Below are 22,181 nucleotides of genomic sequence, written 5' to 3'. Positions count from 1 at the left end.
TTGCCCCAGCCGTCTCTCCAAAGGGGCTGGTTGAGGGCCGGGGGTCTCAGCACAGCAGCAGGGCAGGACTTGGACAGTGGAGACGCAGGCCCCGCTGAGGGGCGGTGGCCTGCCCATGTGGGGGCTCAGCCCCCTCCTCCCCTCCTGGCCGGGGAGGCTGGGGAGTGGCTCTGGGGCTCTGGGCTTCGAGGGAGGGTCCTGCTGCGGCCCTGCACCGGGCAGAGGGGCGGAAACCTCCCGGCAAAGCCTCAGCAGGTTCCTTAACCTTGGCTGATCTGGCCCGCCCCCGGCAGGTGGGCCTCGCGCCCCTGCTCCGCAGGCCCCCCGAGCTCGCGCCCTCCACCCTCCTCCCTCCCAAGGTGGACTCTCAGCCCTGGAGTGTCTTGTTTCCAAGCAGAGCTGCAAGACTGGGTGAGGGGTTGATGGCAGACGGCCTCTCCAAGCTGGGGGGCCATGGGGGCAGACCAAGTGGCCACAAACAGGAGCCACATGCAGAACAGGGGTGGGGGGCACCCCCTGGGCCATTTAAGACAGAGGCCTCTGGGGGTTTGCGCAGGGACAGCGATGTCCTCGCAGACATGGCTCACTGCTACTGTCATCCAGAGCCAGCCGCCGCAGCCCTGGAGCTGGGGGTCCTGGGCTCACCAGCCACACAGGCCCAGGCAGAGGAGGGAGAAAGAGGTCTGCTGCCCTCCCAACCCACCCCCAAGCTGCTCTGCACACAGCGGGCCAGGTGTCCCCCCGGTTCCCCACGCACCGGCAGGCCCCCGAGCCCGTGCCCACGGCTCACCCAGCACGGTGAAGCAGCGCAGCACTTCCTTCTGGTTGCTGACCACCGAGGGGCTTGACAACTCCACGGGCACGCAGATCTGCTCGAGGACAGAGGACAGAGGTCACGAGGGGTGGCCCTGCTAGCCACAGGCTAGCCACAGGCTGTCTGCAGACGCTGGCTCGAGACGTCTGGGCCGAGGGCAACGTGCGGGAGGTGCCCATCCCTCTGAGGCCCCCTTGCCCGGGGCGGGGAGGCCCGCCCCAGAACCAGAGGCTGCTGCGGGTGCCACGCCACGCCCCCTGCGGGCAGCACACGACACACAGGTGCAGCGCGGGAAAAGCCTGGCTCCTGCCACCTCCTGCCCTTCCTACAGGAAGACCTTGCTTACTAAAAAGGAGGCCGTGCCCAGCCTCTGTGGGCACACGACCTCGGCCCCAGGCTGGGAGCCACGCGCTTCTAGAATACAGAATATAGCAGAAGCCATTTCATTAACTAGATTTCATTAACGCAAAAAAATTTTTTTAAATGAACATCTAAATTTTTATTGATTCTGAGAGATGTGAGCTGCTTGGCTTTTTTTTTCTTCTTTTAAACATAAATTTCTCAATTAAATGTACTGGACACATAAATTTTTTTAAATTATGCAGTATGTTACACAATATATTTGGCTTATAGTAGCACAGTCATACAGTATTTGTTCTTCCGTGTCCAGCTTGCTTCACTCAACATAATGTCCTCCAGGCTCATCCATGTGGTCATATGCTTCACAACTTCATCTCTTCTTACAGCTGCCTAATATTCCATCATGTATATATACCACAGTTTATCCTTTCATTGGTTGATGATCACCTGGGTTGTTTCCAACTTTTGGCAATTGTGAATAATGTCACTGTGAACATCAGTATGCAGATGTCTGTTGTTGTCACTGCTCTCAATTCTTCTGGGTATATGCCCAGTAGTGGCAAGTTTATATTCAGCTTCTTTGGGAACAGCCAAACAGTCCTCCACAGGGGCTGTTCCATTCTGCATTCCCACCCACAGTGAGTAAGTGTTCCTGTCTCTCCACATCCTCTCCAACACGTGTAGTTCTGTCTTTTTAATAGTGGCCATTCGGGTAGGTGTGAAATGACATCTCATCGTTGTTTTGATTTGCATTTCCCTAGTCATTAGTGCTGCTGAGCATTTCTTCATGTGTTTTTTTGCCATTTGTATTTCTTCTTTGGACAAATGTCTACTCAAATCTTCTGCCCATTTTTTAATCGCGTGGTTTGTGTTTTTATCGTTGAGTTGTGACATCTCTTTATATATCCAGGATATTATACCTTATCTGACATGCGATTTCTAAATATTTTCTCCCATTGAGTCAGTTGCCTTTTCACCCTTTTGACAAAGTCTTATGAGGTGCAAAAGTGTTTACTTTTGAGGTAGTCTGATTTATCTATGTTTTCTTTTGTTGCGTGTGCTTTGGGTATAAGGCCCAAGAACCCACCACCTACGACAAGGTCTTAAAAATGTTTCCCTATGTTTTCTTCAGTAGTTTTATGGTCCTGGTTTTTATATTTAGGTCTTTGATCCATTTTGAGCTGATTCTTGTACAGGGAGTAAGAGAGGGGTCCTCTTTCATTCTTTTGTTACAGATTCCCAGTTCTCCCAGCACCATTTGTTGAATAGACTCTTTAGTCCTCTTGACATAGACTTGGTAGGTTTGTCGAAAACCAGTTGACCATAAAAGTGATTGTTTATTTCTGGACTCTCAGTTCTATTCCACTGATAGATGTGTCTATGCCAGTACCATGCTGTTTTGACCACTGTAGCTTTGTAATATGTTTCAAGGTCAAGCAGTGAAATTCCTCCCACGTTGCTCTTCATTTTTAGAATGCTTTTGGCTATTCAGGTGCACTTTCCCTTCCAAATGATTTGGCAATTGCCTTTTCTAATTCTGTAAAGTAGGCTGTTGGAATTTTGATTGGTATTGCATGGAATCTACAAATCAGTTTGGGTAAGATTGACATCTTCACGATATTTAGCTTTCCAATCTGTGAACATGGAATGTCTTTCCATTTGTTGAGGTCTTTTAAATTTTTCTTTTAGCATTGTTTTAGCAGTTTTCTGCATATACGTCTGTACTTCTTTAGTTAAATTAATTCCTAGGTATTTGAGTCTTTTTGTTGCTACTGTAAATGCAATTTTTCCCAATTTCCTCCTCAAACTGCTCAGTACTAGTGCAAAAACATTACTGATTTTTGCATGTCTATCTTGTATCCTGCCACTTTGCTGAACTCATTTGTTCAAGTAGCTTTGTCGTGGATACTTCAGAGTTTCCTAAATACAGGTTCACGCATATTGCAGGGACAGATGCAGGACATTATATATCCTGCCCTAACCCTGAATGGACTGGGGGAGAGTGTGAACTACAGGGTAAATTATAATCCATGCAGTACAGCAGTGCTCCAAAATGTATTCACCAAATGCAATGAACGTGAAACACTGATGAAAGAGATTGTTGATGTGGGAGGAGTGGGGGTGGGGTGGGGAGTAGGGTATATGGGAATCTCTTATATTTTTTAATGTAACATTTTGTTGCGATCTATGTATCTTTAAGAAAAAAAAAAGACAATAAAAAATTTCCTAATAAATAAATACAGGTTTCATGCCATCTGCAAACAGTGAATGTTTTACTTCCTCTTTCCCTATTTGGATTCCATTAATTTTTTTTCCTGTGTAACTGCCCAGCTAGAAATTCTAGTACAATATTGAAAGACAGTGGTGACAGTGGGCGTCCTTGTCTTGTCCCTGATCTTAAAGGGAAAGCGTTGAACCTTTCCCTATTAAGTACAATGTTGGCTGTGGGTTTTCACATATGCCTTTTATCAGATGGAGGAATTTTCCTTCTATTCCTATCTTTTGAAGTGTTTTATCAAAAGAGCATGCTGAGTTTTGCTGAATGCATTTTCTGTGTCGAATGAGATGATCATGTGGGTTTTTCCTTTAATTTGTTAATGTGGTATATTAAATTGATTGATTTTTGTATGTTTAACTAGCCTTGCATACCAGGAGTAAATCTTTCTTCTATATTCTCCTCCAGGTCTCTTTCTCCAGTCTTTTTATTTCAGTTTCTAAGGCTTCCTTTAATATTTCCTGCAAAGGTGGATTCTTTCTGCAAACTCTTTTATTTTCTGTTTGTTTGTGGGTCCTTTACACTCACCTTCACATGTGAAGGACGACTTTGCTGGATAAAGAATTCTCAGCTGGCAGATCTTCTCTTCAGTATCCTAATTGTATCCTACCACTGTCTTCTCACCTCCATGGTTTCTGAAGAGAAAGCTGTGCTAAGTCTTACTGGGCATCTCTTGCTGCTCTCAGAATTCTCTCCTCATGTTTGAGATTTGACATTCTGAGTAGTATGTGTCTTGGAGTAGGTCTATTCAGATTCTGGTTGGGGCACAGTGCACATCTCAGATGTGTAAGTTCAACTCTGCCACAAGAGTTGGGAAATTTTCAGTTATTATTTCCTCAAATACTCTTTCTACCCCTTTTCCCTTCTTTTCTCCTTCTGGAACTCCCACAACACATAATGTTGTTGTGTTTTGTGTTGTCATTCAACTCTCTGGTCCCTTGCTCATTTTTAAAAATTTTTTCTCCATTCTTTTCTCTCTTCAATTTCAGCTGTTCTGTCTTCTGTATCGCTTATTCTTTCTTATGCCATTTCAAGTCTGCTGTTGTATGCCTCTAATGTGTTTTAACTTTATACATTTAATAATTGAAAATGAAAACAAATAAAAACTGAAAAGAAAACATTGTTGAATAAAGACATTCATTTCTCAATTAAATGTTCTGGATACTCACACATTTTTTAAAATCATACAATATGTTATACAATGTATTTGGTTCATAGTAATGCAATTATACAGTATTTGTCCTTTTGTGTCTTGCTTGCTTTGCTCAACATAATGTCCTCCAGGTTCATCCATGTTGTCATATGCTTTATGACTTCATTTCTTCTTACAGCTGTATAATATTCATCATATGAAAAGACCACACTTTGTTTATCCACTCACCTGTTGATGAACATCTAGGCTGTTTCCTTCTTTTGGCAGCTGTGAATAACGCCACTACGAACATCAGTGTGCAGATGTCCATTCATGTCACTGCTCTCAGCTCTCCTGGGTATATGCCCAGTAGTGGTATTACAGGGTCCCATGGAAACTCTATATTCAGCTTCTTTAGGAACTGCCAAACAGTCCCCCACAGTGGCTGTACCATCCTGGATCCCTACCAGCAGTAGATAAGTGTTCCTATCTCTCCACATCCTCTCCAACACTTGTAGCGTAGTTCTCTGTGTCTTTTTAATAGTGGCCATTCTGATGGGTGTGAAATGATATCTCACTGTACTCTTGATTTGCATTTCCCTAATCATTAGTGATGTTGAGCATTTCTTCACATGTTTTTTTTGGCCATTTGTTCTAATGTGTTTTTTATCTCCCCTCTTATGTCTTTCATTCCCATGAGCTCTTGTTATTTTTCTGTTCAGGATTTCAAATTCTTCTTTGCACTTACTCAATGTCTTCACGATGTCATTTGCCTCTTTAGCTATGTGACTTTTCAACTTATTAATTTGATTTCGGAAATTTGTGCACATCCTGCTAGTTAGTTTTCCAAATTCTGCATCTCTTCTGGGGCTTTGATATATTCCTTTTCTTGGGCCATGTCTTCCATTTTCTTAGTATGGCTCGTAATTTTTTGCTGATGTCTAGGATGATTAGGATGTAGTTTACTCAGATGCTCACTTTCTTCCTCTTTTGCAGGGATTTAATGGCGGGAGGTTCTATGTTATCACTGGTGTTTGATTCTTGGCTTGACCTGGATTGTTAAGATTGTCCCTGCTCAACTGGACCTAGTAATTGGTTGCAGACAAAAAGCCTCTTCTCACTTAATTTTCTCACGTGCACTTCCTTGATCTACCAGCAGATGACGCCCTTTGACAGCTCTCAGTTCAATGCCTGGTAGGATTTTATTTCTTGCAACAGAGACGGGATCAACGTGCTAGAGCTTCCTGTCTGGGGGCAAGGAGCCCCGTGATTCCAACTTTCTCTGAGCCAGTTCTCCAGCCTTTTCTGGCAGCCCCCTCCCTTTTCCTGGGTAGGAATTATTTGCACTCCTCTCTGAGTCCTCAACTATCAATCCCAGTTAGTAGAGTTAGAGATTGGGAGGTCGTACATCTTTAGCCCCTTGCTGGCCCCAAGGCAAACAAGGGTGTGGCCCTACCCGGCCTGGAAGGGCTCCTGGGACACAGCAGAGCAGATTTGTGGGTCAGAAGCTGAATCAGCCTTAGGCTGTGTCCCTCTCTCCCCTTTCCTGGGGTGCTAGATCCCTGGAGCCCCCTTGTCTGTAGCTGCAGGCCCAGAGGACCGAAAATTTTAAAGTGTAGGGGATGGTGCTTGCAGTAGCAACCACTAGTTTCAACTCACAGTTTGGTCATGGCAAGTCCCCTCCTTTGTCCCTCTCTCTTCTGGGCAGTGTCCAGCCTTCGCCTGGTGTCCTAAACCCTACAAGATCTTTTTCTAGGCTTTTCAGTCTGTCCTCTAGCTGTTTTTCTGGAGGAGAAGAGAGTCCCATGCCTTTCTAGACTGCCATCTTCCCAGAAGTCCCCCCAAAATGTTTTTAAGTTGCATTGGTAAGAGTAAAATCTAAGGCAGATGTGGTTTTGAGGTATAGAGGAAGCATTCCATGTCCCTGGGTGTGTGCTCCAAGCGTAACCACACAGGCTGCGCGCTCTCGCCAGGAGAGCTCACGCACAGGGCTCTAAAGCAGCTCTTTGGCCAAGCCAGTCTTAGGGTCCAGAAGAGAGAGACAACAGTCCGCAGAAAGCAGGCCTCCTGGGCAGACGAGCAGGACCCCCATGGATGAGGGTCCATTTCTGAGAGTCTTGGGGGGAGGTGAGTCCAGGGCAGGTGCTGGCCCGGGGGGCCCTGCTCCAGGGCAGGTGCTGGCCCGGGGGCCCTGCTCCAGGGTCGAGACCTCACGAAAGGCACCGCAGCCTCCTCCCACACGTCGCGCAGGAAGCCAGCGGCACCACGCCATGAGGACACTCGCAAAGCCCCACGCAAGGGTCCACGAGGCAACAGCTGGTGAGGGCACTCGTCCAGCCATACGAGCCTACAGAGACAGCAGCCCTGGCCAACAGCTGGATGGTGGCCAGAGGAGAGGCCCTGAGCCAGAACCACTGCTCTTCCACCGCCAGACTCCTGACCCACCCTGATGGGAGACGACAAACAGCTGTGGCTTTAAGGTGGCAAGTTTGGGGCAATCTGTTACACAGCAATGGATGATGCAAATGGAGAGTCATCTGGATAAAGCTGGATCTTCCTTCATTCCTTCCCTAAAATGGTTTTCTGATGGGCCAAACAGTAAAAGTATAGGGAAAAATATGAGAATTCAAGAAATAATCTATGCATCTGAAAGCTTTTCAAGTAGAACAAAACCTAAACCACACCACAAAGTTGTGGGTAGACGACAACACAAAGTTTAAATAATTTTTCCCAGCAAAAAGCACCATAAACAGAGTCAAAAGAAACAGGACAGGGAAACGGACTTGGCCCAGTGGTTAGGGCGTCCGTCTACCACATGGGAGGTCCGCGGTTCAAGCCCCGGGCCTCCTTGACCCGTGTGGAGCTGGCCATGCGCAGTGCTGATGCACGCAAGGAGTGCCGTGCCACGCAAGGGTGTCCCCGCGTGGGGGGAGCCCCACGTGCAAGGAGTGCACCCGTGAGGAGAGACGCTCAGCGTGAAAAGAAAGAGCAGCCTGCCCAGGAATGGCGCCGCCCACACTTCCCATGCCACTGACAACAACAGAAGCGGACAAAGAAACAAGACGCAGCAAATAGACACCAAGAACAGACAACCAGGGGAGGGAGGGAAATTAAATAAATAAATAAATCTTTAAAAAAAAAAAAGTTAAAAAAAAAAAAAAGAAACAGGACAAAGGGGGAGTAAATCTGGATACATACATGAGGCAAGGCTATAAAAGTCCTACAGAGCAACAGGAAAAATACCTAAAACCCAGTAAAAAACAAGACATGGACAGCTCAGCGGATAGGAAGCATTGTTCTACCTGAGCTTTTATAGACACCTTTTCCCTTTTATACCTATTCTCCATGCCCAACCCCATAGAAGACCATTCTAAAGTAACAAGCATCTGTTTTTACGGTTTATAGGTCTTCAAAATGTGTTTTTATGTTAAGTAAATGATGCTATGCTATGCCTCACACCTTTTCTGTTAGGTTTTTAGAGTTGTAAGCTTGTTTCCCACAGAGGTCCTGGCTAGGGTAACTCACAGATCCTTCATAATGAGCTTTTTTAAGACCCCCTAGCAGCTCACTGCTGGGCATGAAAATGCTACTCGTTTTTAGGTGGTCTCCTATCCATACTGGTTAAGTTTTCTCATCAGTTCTAATACTGTGTGTTCTGATTCAGTTAATTCTTCTAGATGGATGATTCAAACATCCATAAAACAATTCTCTAGCCAGCACTTGCTACGTGACCAGGTGCCGGGTCAAGTGGGAGCAAGACAGACAAAAGTCCCTCCGCCCACAGCAGACATGCTAGACGGGAGCAGCACACAGCAAACAATCCACAGGGGTGGCCGGAGGGGTGGCGGGAGGGGCGGCGCGGAAGGCGACGGTGGTGGTCCCATCACACGAGGCATCACCTCCCCCGCATGCTCTCTCCCTCATTGGCTCGTCACCCATCTACAGCACACGCTGAAGGACCGGGGTATTTACATGGCATCAAGGCGAGGCAGTTCCTCTCTAATCCTTCTTTCTAGAGGTGACAAGTAGTAGGCTTCATTAGAAGCTTTTTTGCTTCAACCGAGATCAGGTGGTATTTTCCTTAACCTGTGACTGAGACGAAGCGCATGGGTGGCTTTCCAACGCTGAGCAAGCCCAGCTTGACAAATGGGTTTGAAAGGAGAGCACTGGGTTCAGCTGGCTGTTGTTTTGTATAAGATCTTTTGTTTGGTTTGGTTATTTTTTTTTAAAGACTTATTTTTTTTTATTTCTCTCCCCTTCCCCCCGCCCCGGTTGTCTGTTCTCTGTGTCCGTTTGCTATGTCTTCTTCTTTGTCCGCTTATTCTGTTGTCAGCGGCACGGGAATCTGTGTCTCTTTTTGTTGAGTCATCTTGCGTCAGTTCTCCGTGTGTGTGGCCCCACTCCTGGGCAGGCTGCACTTTCTTTCGCGCTGGGCGGCTCTCCTTATGGGGAGCACTCCTTGCACGTGGGGCTCCCCTATGTGGGGGACACCCCTGCATGGCAGGGCACTCCTTGCGCGCATCAACACTGCGCATGGGCCAGCTCCACATGGGTCAAGGAGGTTTGAACCGCAGACCTCCCATGTGGTAAGCAGACGCCCTATCCATTGGGCCAAGTCCACTTCCCTGTACAAGATCTTTACATCTACACTCCTAAATATATCTTAGATCCTCTTGCCTGGCCCTCAGTTGGATTTGGAATCAAGACCAGACTCACAGACTGAATTAGGTAGCACTGGATTTTTTCCTGACTTCCAAAGCAACTTGTATAGGATGGGAATTAATTGTTCCTTAAAAGCTTGGTAGAACTCAACCATAACCTTTTGGGTTCTGGGTTTAGGAGGGAAGGGATAGGAATATTATCTCTATTTCTTTATTAGTTTATCCAAGTTTTCTATTTCTTCTCCTTCCAACATAGACATTTTAAATTTCTCTAGAAATCAATCCATTTCATAGTTTTTCGAAGTCGTTACCATACACTTGTTGATAATACTTCCACTGCTTTGACAACGCTCCTGCAGCCCCTTCCTCCCTGTCCCCTGCAGAGCTTGGGGCAGGGTGGGGGCAGAGAGCAGAGGCCGGCCGCTGTCTTGGCTCCTCATTCAGTCCCCTGAGAGCCGCCCCCTCTTCTGTGCCCCACAACAGGCCAGCCAGACGTGCCTCCCCGCCACACCCCAAACAGCCCCTGTGGCCAGTCAGCGGGGACCCCACACATGCCCAGCTTCAGGACAGCCCCTCAGCTGGCCGCCCTCTGCTCCACCACTGGCTCCCTCTCGGCGGCCTCCAACACTGGGGTGGCCCTCTGGGCAGTCCCGGGACCCCCGGCCCAGGTGCCATCTCAGGCCTCTCCCCAGCCCAACTCCCCTGCCGGGGCCTGCAGCGGCTCCCAGAGGCCACAAGGCAAACCCACATGGCGGCCCCTCAGGGGGCACTCACAGCTCCTCCTCACCCACCCGCCACCCCCCCACGCCCTGCCCGGCTCCTGCAGCCTGCCAGGCTGGCCGCCCCACGCCACCCAGGCCCCGTCTCCTCTCTGCCCGGCAGCCCGAGAGGCCCTGCAGCTCAGTCCTCTGAGGTTCGAGAACCAGCCGTGGCTCCCTACCCCGCGCAGGTGCTGTAACCCCAGGCCCTCGGTCGGCCCTGCCCGGCTCCCCTGTGGGCTCCACTATTCCTGGGCCAGATGCCCCAGGCCTCACCTACAGCCACACACACACCTACGACCGCACACACACCTGCAGCACCCACACACACCTACGACCGCACACACACCTGCAGCACCCACACACACCTACGACCGCACACACACCTGCAGCACCCACACACACCTACGACCGCACACACACCTGCAGCACCCACACACACCTACGACACCCACGCACACCTACGACTGCACACACATACATCTACTACCCCCACGCACACCCATGACACCCCAACACACACCTACGATCCCCCCACACACCCTTACGGCACCCACACACACACACTCACACACACCTACCTGCGCGTGCAGAGCGGCCAGGAGAGCATCAAGCTGGACCTCCAGCGTGCGGCTGCCCACGCTCACGGACGCTTCGAGGATCTGGCCTAGACTCTGCCCGGCAGGCAAGAGGGAGATGGTCAGTACAGGTGTCCCGGGCCCCGTGGGAAGGGGCCCCAGAGGGCAGGGAAGAGGGAGGAGCCCTACAGGAGGGCAGGGGCCGAGAGGGCCCTCCTGGGTCAGAGGGCGGTCCCAGCACCGTGCAGCCCAGGGCGGCGAGAGGATGATGCCCCAGGACCGGGCAGCAGGCGGGGCCCCTGTGGCCCAGGGCCCTGCCCTCTCAGCCTCCACTGCACCCCACAGACCTCCAGGCCACGCCCTCCCACAGGGAACGCTCTCCTGCCTGGCACCGTCCACCCTCCAACTGAAGGCTGGTCCTCAGGCACTCAGGGGTAGATGGCCCTTCACAGGCCCTGGGACCGCCCCACGCGTGCAGATGCACACGTTTGCTGGGCCTGAGTGCACCTTGGACACGTGGACGGCCTCAGCGTGCTTCTTGTAGAGGGACAGGACCCCAGGGATGAGCTTGGGCAGCTGCTCCTCCAGCTTCTCGTTGGGCAGCAGGTGGCTCATGGGGCCCAGAGCCTGCACCACAGCAAGCCGGAGCTGCGAGGGGACAACGGGAGCTCGTGTCCAAACCAGCGCCAGCCCGTCACAGCAGCAGGGGCCAGAGCCCTCGGCAGCAGTGAGAGGATGCCAGGGGGGACGTGGGCAGCACATCCTCAAAGAGCCGCTGAGGGGCCAGCCCAGGACAGTGACCACAGTGTGACCCTGCAGCCAGGCTGGGGGGCGCGTGCACGAAACCCACTAACGCCAGCACCCTGCGCCCGTCACACGGTGCCCCTTCCCACCTGGCTGGTGCTGGTGGCTCTTGGGATGGGCGGGGTGGGGGTGGGAGGGGGAAATGCCCGAAACACTCGGGCCCAGAAGCGAGTGTACACAAGGACGGGAGGAGCCAGGCGCTGCACAGGTGTGGGGAACTGCAGGTAAATGCTGTGCCAGGGCCCCGGGGAAGGGGCGAGCAGTGGGGCTGGGCCCTGGGAGGCACCCACAGGGTGGGGGTGGCGTGGGACACGGGGGGCCTGCAGGGGCTCCTGGGCAGGACCTTGGCTTCGCGGCTCTGCAGCCACTGGGTGAAGAGGACCTCGTAGGCGCTGAAGATGTCGGAGGAGAAGGCGTCCTTCCTGACCGTGGGATCGGGGGCCTGGTCCAGGTTCGCCAGGTACTCCAGGGTGCTCTCGCTGAAGCTCTGCAGAGCTGGGAGGCCACAGTGGGTGAGCCGCGCTCTGCCAGGCCACGCTGCACCCACAGGGAGGGGCTCGTCACCTGGCCAGGGGCCACGCTGGGCCGAAGGGAAGGCCCCAGCCCAGAGCACAGCCCATTCCAACGCACTTCCTGAGGGCCCCTGCACTGGGCTCGTGGCGGCAAACAAGGACCGGTGGCAGAGTGCCGACGCTCAGGGCTGAGGGAAGGCAGGGAGGAAACCACGGACGGCGCAGGTGCAGGGCGCATGCAGCAGGCCCACGCCTGGGCCGGCGGCGGCCAGGGCCGGTGGCCAAAGGCCTTCCGCAGCAGGAGGACACCCAACTGGTCCCAGGGTGGGTGGGTGTGAAGCCCAAGGAGCGGCAGGAGGAGCTGCCCACACCCAAGGAGGGGACTGTGCGAGGGCACAGACGCAGGGCTGCCCGGAGCCGCACGCCTCCTCGTCACGAGGCGGTGGCCCACCGAGCCACACTCCCAGCAGTCTGTGCTGACTTGCACCCACGACGTTGTACTTCCTGCGCGTTCATGTCTGGTTGCCCTGTCTCTAAGGGCAGTGGTCCTCAATGCCCAGCGCGCCAGGGCCCCTGGAGGGTGCTGCCCCCCAGGGCACTGTGCTCAGCAGCACTAACAAGCTTGGGCGGCTGCTGGCACGACTGCCAAGATGACCCCTGTTGCAGGGTATCCAGGGGAACCCCAAAGTCCAAGAACCGATGCTCCAGAGGAAATGGATGCAGCCCCACCAGGGCACCCAACAGGGCAGAAGGAATGAAATAACAAAGATCAGGACAGAAATAAATAAAATTGAGACAGAAGAAAAAATAGAATTAACAAAACCAAAAGTTGGTTCTTTGAGAAGGTCAACAAAATTGACAAACCCCTAGCTAGACTGACGAAGAAAAATGACGAAAATAAATAGAATCAGAAATAAAATGGGGATATTATTACTGACTCCACAGAAATAAGAGCTCATAAGAGAATACTATGAACAACAGTACACAACACACTAGACAATGTACATTAAATGGAAATATTCCTAGGAACATACAAACAACCTACACTGACCCTAGGAGAAATAGAAGACCTCGACAAACCAATCACAAGCAAGGAAACTGAAATGGTCATCAAACAACTCCCCCAAATGAAAAGCCCAGGATCTGATGGCTTCCCCAATGAATTCTACCAAGCATTCAAAGGAGACTTAATACCAATCTTACTCAAACTCCTCCAAAAAACTGAACAGGAAGGAACCTTACCAACCTCATTCTATGACACCAATATCACCCTAATACCAAAGCCAGATAAAGATATTATGAAAAAAGAAAATTATAGATCCATTTCCCAATGAATACAGATGCAAAAATCCTCACCAAAATACTGTCTAATCAAAACCAACAGCACATTAAAATAACTATTCTTCATGACCAAGTGGGTTTTATTCCAGGCATGCAAGGGTTTGGTTCAACAAAAGAAAATCAATCAGTGTAATATACCACATTAATAAATCAAAGAAGAAAAATCACACGATCTCATGTCAATTGATACAGATAAGGCATTTGACAAAATCCAGCAACCTTTCTTGATAAAAACACTCCAAAAGACAGAAATTGAAGGAGACTTTCTCAACATGATAAAGGTCATATATGAAAAGCCCACAGCTCACACTGAACTCAATGGTGAAAGACTAGACACTTTCCCTTTGAAATCAGGAGCAGGACAAAAGCACGGTCGCTGTCTCCACTGTTATTCAATATTGTGCTAGAAGGTCTAGTTAGAGCAGTCAACAAGAAAAAGAAAAGTTGTCCAAAATGAAAAGGAAGAATTTTGTAAAACTTTTGCTATTCACAGATGATATGATCCCATTCTTTAAAAATCCTGAAAAGTAGATAACAAAGCTATTAGAACTAATAAATTCAGAAGAGTGGTGGATACAAGATTAATACACAAAAATCAGCTATGTTTCTATACACTAGTAATGTGCATTCTGAGGAAGAAGTTAGGGAAAAAATTCCATTTAAAATAGCAACAAAAAGAATCGAACATTTAGGAACAAACTTAACCAAGGACATAAAGCACTTGTATTCAGAAAATAACCATGCACTGCTAAAATAAATTTTAAAAGATCTAAATAAATGGAAGAGCATTCTGTGTTCATGCATGGGAAGACTAAATATCGTTTAGATGTCAATTCTACCCAAATTGATACATAGACTCAATGTAATCCCGATAAAAACTCCAACAGCCTTTTTTAAATATATGGAAAGCCCAATTATCAAATTTATTTGGAATGGTAAGAGGCCCCGAATAGCTAGAAACATCTTTAAAAAGAAGAATGAAGTTGGAGGACTCTCACTTCCAGACTTCAAATCATATTACCTAGCTACAGTGGTAAAAACAGCACGGTACTGGCATAAAGACAGACATATACAACAAGAGAACCAAATCGATGGTTCAGAAAAAGACCTTCCCATCTATGGTCAAGTGATTTTTGACAAGGCTGTCAAGTCCACCCAGCTGGGGCAGAACAATCTATTCAACAAATGGTGTTGGAAGAACTGGATATCCATATCCAAAAGAAAGAAAGAGGACCCTTACCTCACACCTTCTACAAAAATTAACTCAAAATGAATCAAAGACCTAGATATAAAAGCTAGAACCATAAAGAATGAACACATGGAGTTAAAACCTAGACTATAGGTTACTAGGAGATAAGAGGACTGAGAAGGGCTACTGATGCTTAGTGTATGTAGAATTTTCAATTAGCTTGATTATAGAACTGTGGAAATGGATACAGTTGATGACAACACATTATAGTGAGTATAACTAACATGGCTGGTTTATAAATGGGATCATGGCTGAAAGGGGTAGTCTAGGGATGTAAATGACAATTCAAAGAAAACGATAGAGAATAATCTAGGAACTGAATAATATTGTAAGCCTAGAGGTGAATGAGAATTGTGATTAATAGTACAAATACAAGAATGTTCTATGACCAGAACAAACGTACATCACTATCACAAGGTGTTAAGAATATAGTGATGCACAGGAAAATACAATTTAGTTAACTTATGGACTATAGTTAACAGCAATATTGTAATATTCTCGCATCAGTGTCAAAGAAGTTACTATATTAACGCTAAGGACCAATGATAGGAGGGTATAGGATTTTTTTTGTTTTTGTTTTTGTTTTTACTAAGGAGAACATTCGAAGGTTTACTGGGGGTGATGACTGCACAACTCTGTGACAAAAGTGAGAGCCACCGAGTGTACTTTGGATAGATTCTACAAGGCATGGGATGGTACAACACAGTGAACCATGTGGTGGAAGATGGACTGTGGTTAATAGTACAAATATGAGAGTGTTCTCTCATGAACTATAGCAAATGTACATATTGTGTTAATAATGGGGGGGTATAGGGAAAAATATTTAAGTGTACACTATCGACCATAGTTAGTGGTAATAGTCGATCATGTTCTTTCATAATTTAACAAACATTCTACAACAATGTAAGGTGTTGGTAGAGGAGTGATGTACAGGAATTATGTACATATGCATGATTGTTTTGTGAGCTCACAACTTCTCTAATTTTTAAAAAATGGGGAAAAAGTATAGAAATAATAAAAGCATATGAAAATGACAGATAGATATAGATAGATATAGATATAAATAAGATAGGAAGGTTGATACAGCAAATGTGACAAAATATTAAAAGTTGGTTGATTTCAGTATCTGGGTAGGGGGTACACTGGATTTCTCTATATGGGTTTTGTATTATTTTTGCTACTGTCCTGTAAGTTTGCAATTATTTCAAAATAAAGTTTTAAGGGGAAACAGACTTGGCCCAGTGGTTAGGGTGTCCGTCTACCACATGGGAGGTCCACATTTCAAACCCCGGGCCTCCTTGACCCGTGTGGAGCTGGCCCATGCGCAGTGCTGATGCGTGCAAGGAGTGCCCTGCCACGCAGGGGTGTCCCCCACGTAGGGGAGCCCCATGCGCAAGGAGTGCACCCCGTAAGGAGAGCCGCCCAGCGCGAAAGAAAGTGCAGCCTGCCTAAGAAAGGCGCCACACACACGGAGAGCTGACGCAACAAGATGACGCAGCAAAAAAAAGAGACACAAGATTTCCGTGCCGCTGACAACAGAAGCGGACAATGAAACAAGATGCAGCAAATAGACACAGAGAACACATAACGGGGGGGGGCGGGGAGGGGGATAAATAAATAAATAAATCTTTTTTTAAAAAGTTTTAAGAAAAGTGAAAAAATAAAGAATAATGGAGTAAATGAGGAAGAAAAAACGTACAAGACATACAGAAAACAAATGGCAGAAGTAAATCCTTTCTTCTCAGTTACTACCTTAAACATCATACATTAATCTCCCCTACCAAAAAGCAGAGCTTGGTAGATTAGATGAAAAAACATAGTCCATCTATATGCTATCTACAAGAGACTCACTTTAGGTACAAAGACACAAAAAGGTTATAAGTGAAAGAGTAGAAAAAGATAGTCCAAGCAAACAGTAATCAAAAGAGAGACAGAGTGTCTAGGCTATATATTCTTGTCAGACAAAAAAGAGTTTAAGTAAAAAAAGATTATAACAGAGAAAGGACACTATAAATTCATAAAAGGTTCAATTATGCATCTCACAAGAGAGCCCCAAAATATATGGAGCAAAATTCGACAGAATTGAAGCGAATAACAGATAGTTCCACAATAACAGTTGGAGACTTCGATACACCACTTTCAATAACTGACAGAACATCTAAACAGAAAATGAGAAAATAGAGGACTTACACAACACTACTAACCAATTAGGCCTAATGAACATCTACAGTACTCCATCCAACAAGAGCAGAATACATAGTCTTCTCAAGTGCACTTGGTATATTTTCCAGGATATAAGGCCACAGATCAAATCTTATTAAATTTAAAAATATTGAAATCATACAGAATACCTTTTCAATCAGCAGAATATCCCTGTCTACATATAACATGACTTTAAAATGCTCTTTGACCTAATGTAAGGGGGAAATGGAAAGCAGCAATGAGTTTATATGGCTACGAGTCTCTAAAAGAGTCTGGAGGCTGTCAGAAGGATTGCCCTTATGCACAACTGAGCAGAGTCTAAGAGACAGATAAAGTAGATACAACCCCAGGTATTGGTTCCTTTGAGGGCTAAAGAGACCTATGGGTTCTATTGTCATGGCAGACGGGGTTCACTGCCATGTCAGATGGCCCTTCTTTGGAGCTGGTGTTTCTGCGTGATGGAACTGGACTCAGATGGGATCTCTTTTCATAAGACTTTCATCCTACTTTACTGGAATTGTAGTTGGTGTTGGGGTTTAAGATATATTTAGGGGATTTGAATCTCTGGACTGACAATATGATAGCCAGGCCCTGAGCGTCAACAGACTCCAGCTCCTAAAATCTGATTTATTGGACTCACCTCACTCAGCAAAGATGGAGTTGAAGAAGGACAACCACCACACCATGGAGCCTAGAGTGCCTACAACTCAAAGCAGGAGGATTGCATCCAGTATCCATGTGGAATCTGAGCCTCCTGACATAGAGGTGCAACGGACACAACCAATCCAAGGCCCACAGAGAAAAGGTGGCATTGGAGTGGGAAAAGTGGACATGGTGGCTGATGGATATGGGGAGTGGCAGGAAGAGATGAGATGTGGAGGCGCCTTTGGGACTTGGAGTTGCCCTGGATGGTGCTTCAGGGGCAATCACCAGACATTGTAAATCCTCCCAGGGCCCACTGGATGAAATGTGGGAGAGTATGGGCCATGATGTAGACCATTGACCATGAGGTGCAGAGATGCCCAGAGATGTACTTGTCGGGTGCAATGGATGTGTCATGATGAGGGGAGTGAGTGTTGCTGGGAGGGGAGTGGTGGGGTGGGGGTGGTGGGGCTGAGTGGGACCTCATATATATATATATATATATTTTTTTAATGTAACATTTTTACAAAATCAATTAAAAAAAGAAAAAAGAAAAAAGAAAAAGAAAAAAAAAGAATACCTTTTCAGCACACATAGAATAAAGCTAAAGAACAATAACAGGAGAAAAGTGAAAATTTTACAAACCTGTGGATATTAAATAACACTATTAAACAACCAATGGGCCTTGAAATATAGTCACATTTCTTGAAATGTAAAAAATACCTCAAATGACACAAGAAGAAACAGAAAATCTCAAAAGTCCTTTGACATGTACTGAGATTGAATAATTAAAAACCTCCCAATAAAGAAGAGTCCAGAATCAAATGGTTTCACTGCTGAATTCTACCAAACTGACTAAAAATACTTAACCAATTCTTCTCAAACTCTTCCACAAAACAGAAGAAGGGGGATTATTTCCTACCTCATTCTATCAGGCCAGTATTACCGTGATTGGAAAGCCAGATAAAGACAGCACAAGAAAAGAACATTACAACCAATATACCTTATGAATATAATTCAAAAAACTTTGCCAAACAGAATTCAACAATATATTAAAAGGATCATACACCATGACCAAGTGGGATTTATTCCAGGAATGCAAGGATGGCTCAACATAAGAAAACCAATCAGTTTACTACACCACATTAATAAAATGAAGGGAAGATAACACATGATCATCTCAATGCAGAAAAAGCACATGGCAAAATTCAACACCTTTTCATGATAAAAACACTCAGGAATAAAAAGGAACTATCCTAATGTGACAAAGGTATTTATAAAAAACCCAGAGAAAATATCATCTTCAGTGGTGAAAGACTAGATGCTTTTCCCCTAAGATTAGGAACAAGACAAACATTCTCGTGGTCACCACTGTTACTCAACATTGTACTGGAATTACACAGAAATCAACCAAGAGAAAGAAATAAAAAGTATCCAATGGAAAAGAAGTTAAATGATCCCTATGTGAGGGTAACATAATCCTATATATACAAACCTCAAAGAAACGACAAAGTTGGAACTAATAAATAAATGCAGCAAAGCTGCAGGATAGTAAACACAGAAGTCAGCGGTGTTTCTAAAAACCTATAATGAGGGAAACAGACTTGGCCCAGTGGTTAGGGCGTCCGTCTACCACATGGGAGGTCCGCAGTTCAAACCTGGGGCCTCCTTGACCCGTGTGGAGCTGGCCCATGCGCAGTGCTGATGCGCACAAGGAGTGCCGCCCCACGCAGGGGTGTCCCCTGCGTAGGGGAGCCCCATGCGCAAGGAATGCACCCCATAAGGAGAGCTGCCCAGCATGAAAAAAAGTGCAGCCTGCCCAGTAATGGCGCCGCCCACACTTCCTGTGCTGCTGATGACAACAGAAGCAGACAAAGAAACAAGATGCAGCGAATAGACAACCGGGGGAGGGGGGGGAATTAAATAAATAAATAAATTTTTTAAAAATAAAAAAATAAAAAATAAAAAATAAAAACCTATAATGAGCTTTATGAAAAGGAATTCAAGAAAATAACTGCATTTACAATAACATCTAAAACAATAAGACACCTAAAAAAAAAAGAAGAAAAAAAGGAAAGAAAGAAAATACCCAAAAATAAATTTAACAAAGGATTTTGGTAAAAGACTTGCATGCTGGAAACCATAAAACATTGCTAAAAGAAATTAAGGAAGATCTAAATACTTGTTTCCTGCATAATGTAACCTATAAATTCAATGCCATCCCTATCAAAATTCCAGCATCCTTTTTTCCAAAAAAGGAAAAGCTCATCCTCAAATCCATATGGAACTGCAAGGGGCCCTGAAAAGCTAAAACAACCTTGATAAAGAAGAAGAGGGAAATGGAAGCAGTTCAACCAGTTGGGCACCCTCCTACCACGTGGGAGGTCCCAGGTTTGGTTCCTGGTGCCTCCTGGAGAAGGCGAGCAAATAATGAGCAGACAGATGAGAGAACCATCTTGTGGGGGTGGGGAGGGATAAAGAAAGAAAAAAAAAAGACATCATTTAGCATTCAACCATGGGAAGGCAATATGTCAAAAGTTATCAGGCTTTAACATTATATTAAATACTGGGAAGCGGACTTGGCCCAGTGGTTAGGGCATCTGCCTACCACATGGGAGGTCCGCGGTTCAAACCCCGGGCCTCCTTGACCCATGTGGAGCTGGCCCATGTGCAGTGCTGATGCGTGCAAGGAGGGCCGCGCCACACAGGGGAGCCCCACGCACAAGGAGTGCACCCCGTAAGGAGAGCTGCCCAGCACGAAAGAAAATGCAACCTGCCCAGGAATGGTGCCACACACACACAGAGCTGACACAAGATGACACAACAAAAAGAAACACAGATTCCCAGTGCCACTAATACAGATAAGAGTGGTCACATGGGAAACGGACTTTGGCCCAGTGGTTAGGGCGTCGTCTACCACATGGGAGGTCCGCGGTTCAAACCCCGGGCCTCCTTGACCCGTGTGGAGCTGGCCATGCGCAGCGCTGATGCGCGCAAGGAGTGCCGTGCCACGCAAGGGTGTCCCCCGCGTAAGGGAGCCCCACGCGCAAGGAGTGCGCCCCGTAAGGAGAGCCGCCCAGCGTGAAAAGAAAGAGCAGCCTGCCCAGGAATGGCGCCGCCCACACTTCCCGTGCCGCTGACGACAACAGAAGCGGACAAAGAAACAAGATGCAGCAAATAGACACCAAGAACAGACAACCAGGGGAGGGGGGGAAATTAAATAAATAAATAAATCTTTAAAAAAAAAGAAAAAAAAAAAAAGAGTGGTCACAGAAGAACACACAGGGAATGGACACAGAGAGCAGACAACTGGAGGGGAGGGAAAGGGAAGAGAAATAAATAAAAAATAAATCTTTATAAAAAAAGAAAGATCAGGGCTTTGATTTGACCATGTTATTAGGGCATGCAGGGTTGAGTCCCTGTGCCCTTGGTGGTGATATGAATTCAACAGGGCCGACAGAAAAAGATACACAAAGGAAGAGAAAGAACTCCATAGGCCCAGAAGAGGAGAGAACCTGTCCGTTTTGATCCTGCAGCCCTGGGAAGAGAGATGAGCCATTTGCCTGACAGTTTACAACTGACCTTGTGAAGAGACCGGAGCAGCTGAGCCCAGAAAGAAACTAGCCCTCCAACCTACACCTGAGGTATGAAGAAGCGGGGCCTATGGAGCTTTAAGAGAAAAGAAAAAGGCTGGAGCCTTACAGATATCAGCAGTCATCTTGCTTCAACATGTGGCAACTGACATTGGTGAGAAAGTACCTCCTATGGTACCTTGAATTGGACTCTTTACGGCCTTGTGCTGGAAGCTTCTACCCCAAATAAACACCCTTTATAAAAGCCAACAGAGTTCTGGTACTTTGCATCAGCACCCCTTTGGCTGACTAATACAGCCACTGTGGAGGACTGTTTGGCAGTTCTTAAAGAAGTTGAGTAGTAAATTACTGAAATATAAAAGCTAATAATATAAAACTGTTAGAAAAAAAAACATAAGGAAATATATTCAGGACCTTATAGTAGGCAATACACTTTCAGATTTGACAACAAAAGTATAAGCAACGAAAGAAAAGAAGAGATAAAACAGACTTCATAAAATTATAAACTTTTCTTGCCCCAATCAAGATGGTGGAGTGAGACACCTTAGGGCTTTGTTCCCGCACACTTGGAACAACCAGCAAGAACAGGCAGAAACGTCTTTCTCAAAGATCCAGAAACAGATCAAGGACTGCTGTCACCGCAAGCGCTGAATCGCGGCCAAGGCACGCAAGCGGTAGGCTCATTTGATGGCACCAAGTAGTGGCAGCCTGGCTGGTGCCCCCACCCGCCCCTCACCAGCTCAGGGCAGAGCCAGCCGCACTCCCAGACCAGAGCCCTGGGAGAGACTTCCCAGGCCCCTCCCGGCACCGCGCCCCTCCTTCCCAGGCCCCTCCCGGCACCGCGCCCCTCCTTCCCAGGCCCCTCCCGCCACCGTGCCCCTCCCAGCGCCACACCCCCCCTCCCATGCCCCTCCCAGCGCCACACCCCCTCGCTCCCAGGCCCCTCCCAGCGCCACACCCCCTCGCTCCCAAGCCCCTCCCGCCACCGTGCCCCTCCCAGCGCCACACCCCCCCTCCCATGCCCCTCCCAGCGCCACACCCCCTCGCTCCCAGGCCCCTCCCGCCACCGTGCCCCTCCCAGCACCACACCCCCTAGCTCCCAGGCCCCTCCCAGCGCCACACCCCCTCGCTCCCAAGCCCCTCCCACCACCGTGCCCCTCCCAGCGCCACACCCCCTCGCTCCCAGGCCCCTCCCGCCACCGTGCCCCTCCCAGCGCCACACCCCCTCGCTCCCAGGCCCCTCCCAGCGCCACACCCCCT

The 22,181-nt window shown here is 47.6% G+C and overlaps 1 protein-coding gene across 12 annotated transcripts in view; it reads right to left on the bottom strand.

The window, feature by feature from the left end:
- The window catches only part of MROH1 (maestro heat like repeat family member 1), a 95,557-nt gene that overhangs the window by 51,953 nt on the left and 21,423 nt on the right, over positions 1 to 22,181 (bottom strand). For all 12 annotated transcript variants that reach the window (XR_009180543.2, XM_058276178.1, XM_058276182.2 and 9 more), the window contains exons 8-11: positions 11,726 to 11,877; positions 11,086 to 11,226; positions 10,582 to 10,674; positions 791 to 869 (exon numbers count right to left, since the gene is read on the bottom strand). Coding sequence is in view for 11 of the 12 variants with exons in the window: in XM_058276178.1 (XP_058132161.1) it covers positions 791 to 869; positions 10,582 to 10,674; positions 11,086 to 11,226; positions 11,726 to 11,877 (465 nt within the window). In the remaining variant the exon portion in view is untranslated. The remainder of the gene's footprint in view (positions 1 to 790; positions 870 to 10,581; positions 10,675 to 11,085; positions 11,227 to 11,725; positions 11,878 to 22,181) is intronic.

This window comes from Dasypus novemcinctus, chromosome 14 (genome assembly GCF_030445035.2).
Source record: "Dasypus novemcinctus isolate mDasNov1 chromosome 14, mDasNov1.1.hap2, whole genome shotgun sequence".
NCBI lineage: Eukaryota > Metazoa > Chordata > Mammalia > Cingulata > Dasypodidae > Dasypus > Dasypus novemcinctus.
The sequence above is the reverse complement of the archived record's forward strand: the minus strand, read 5'-3'. Positions and strand labels throughout refer to the sequence as shown.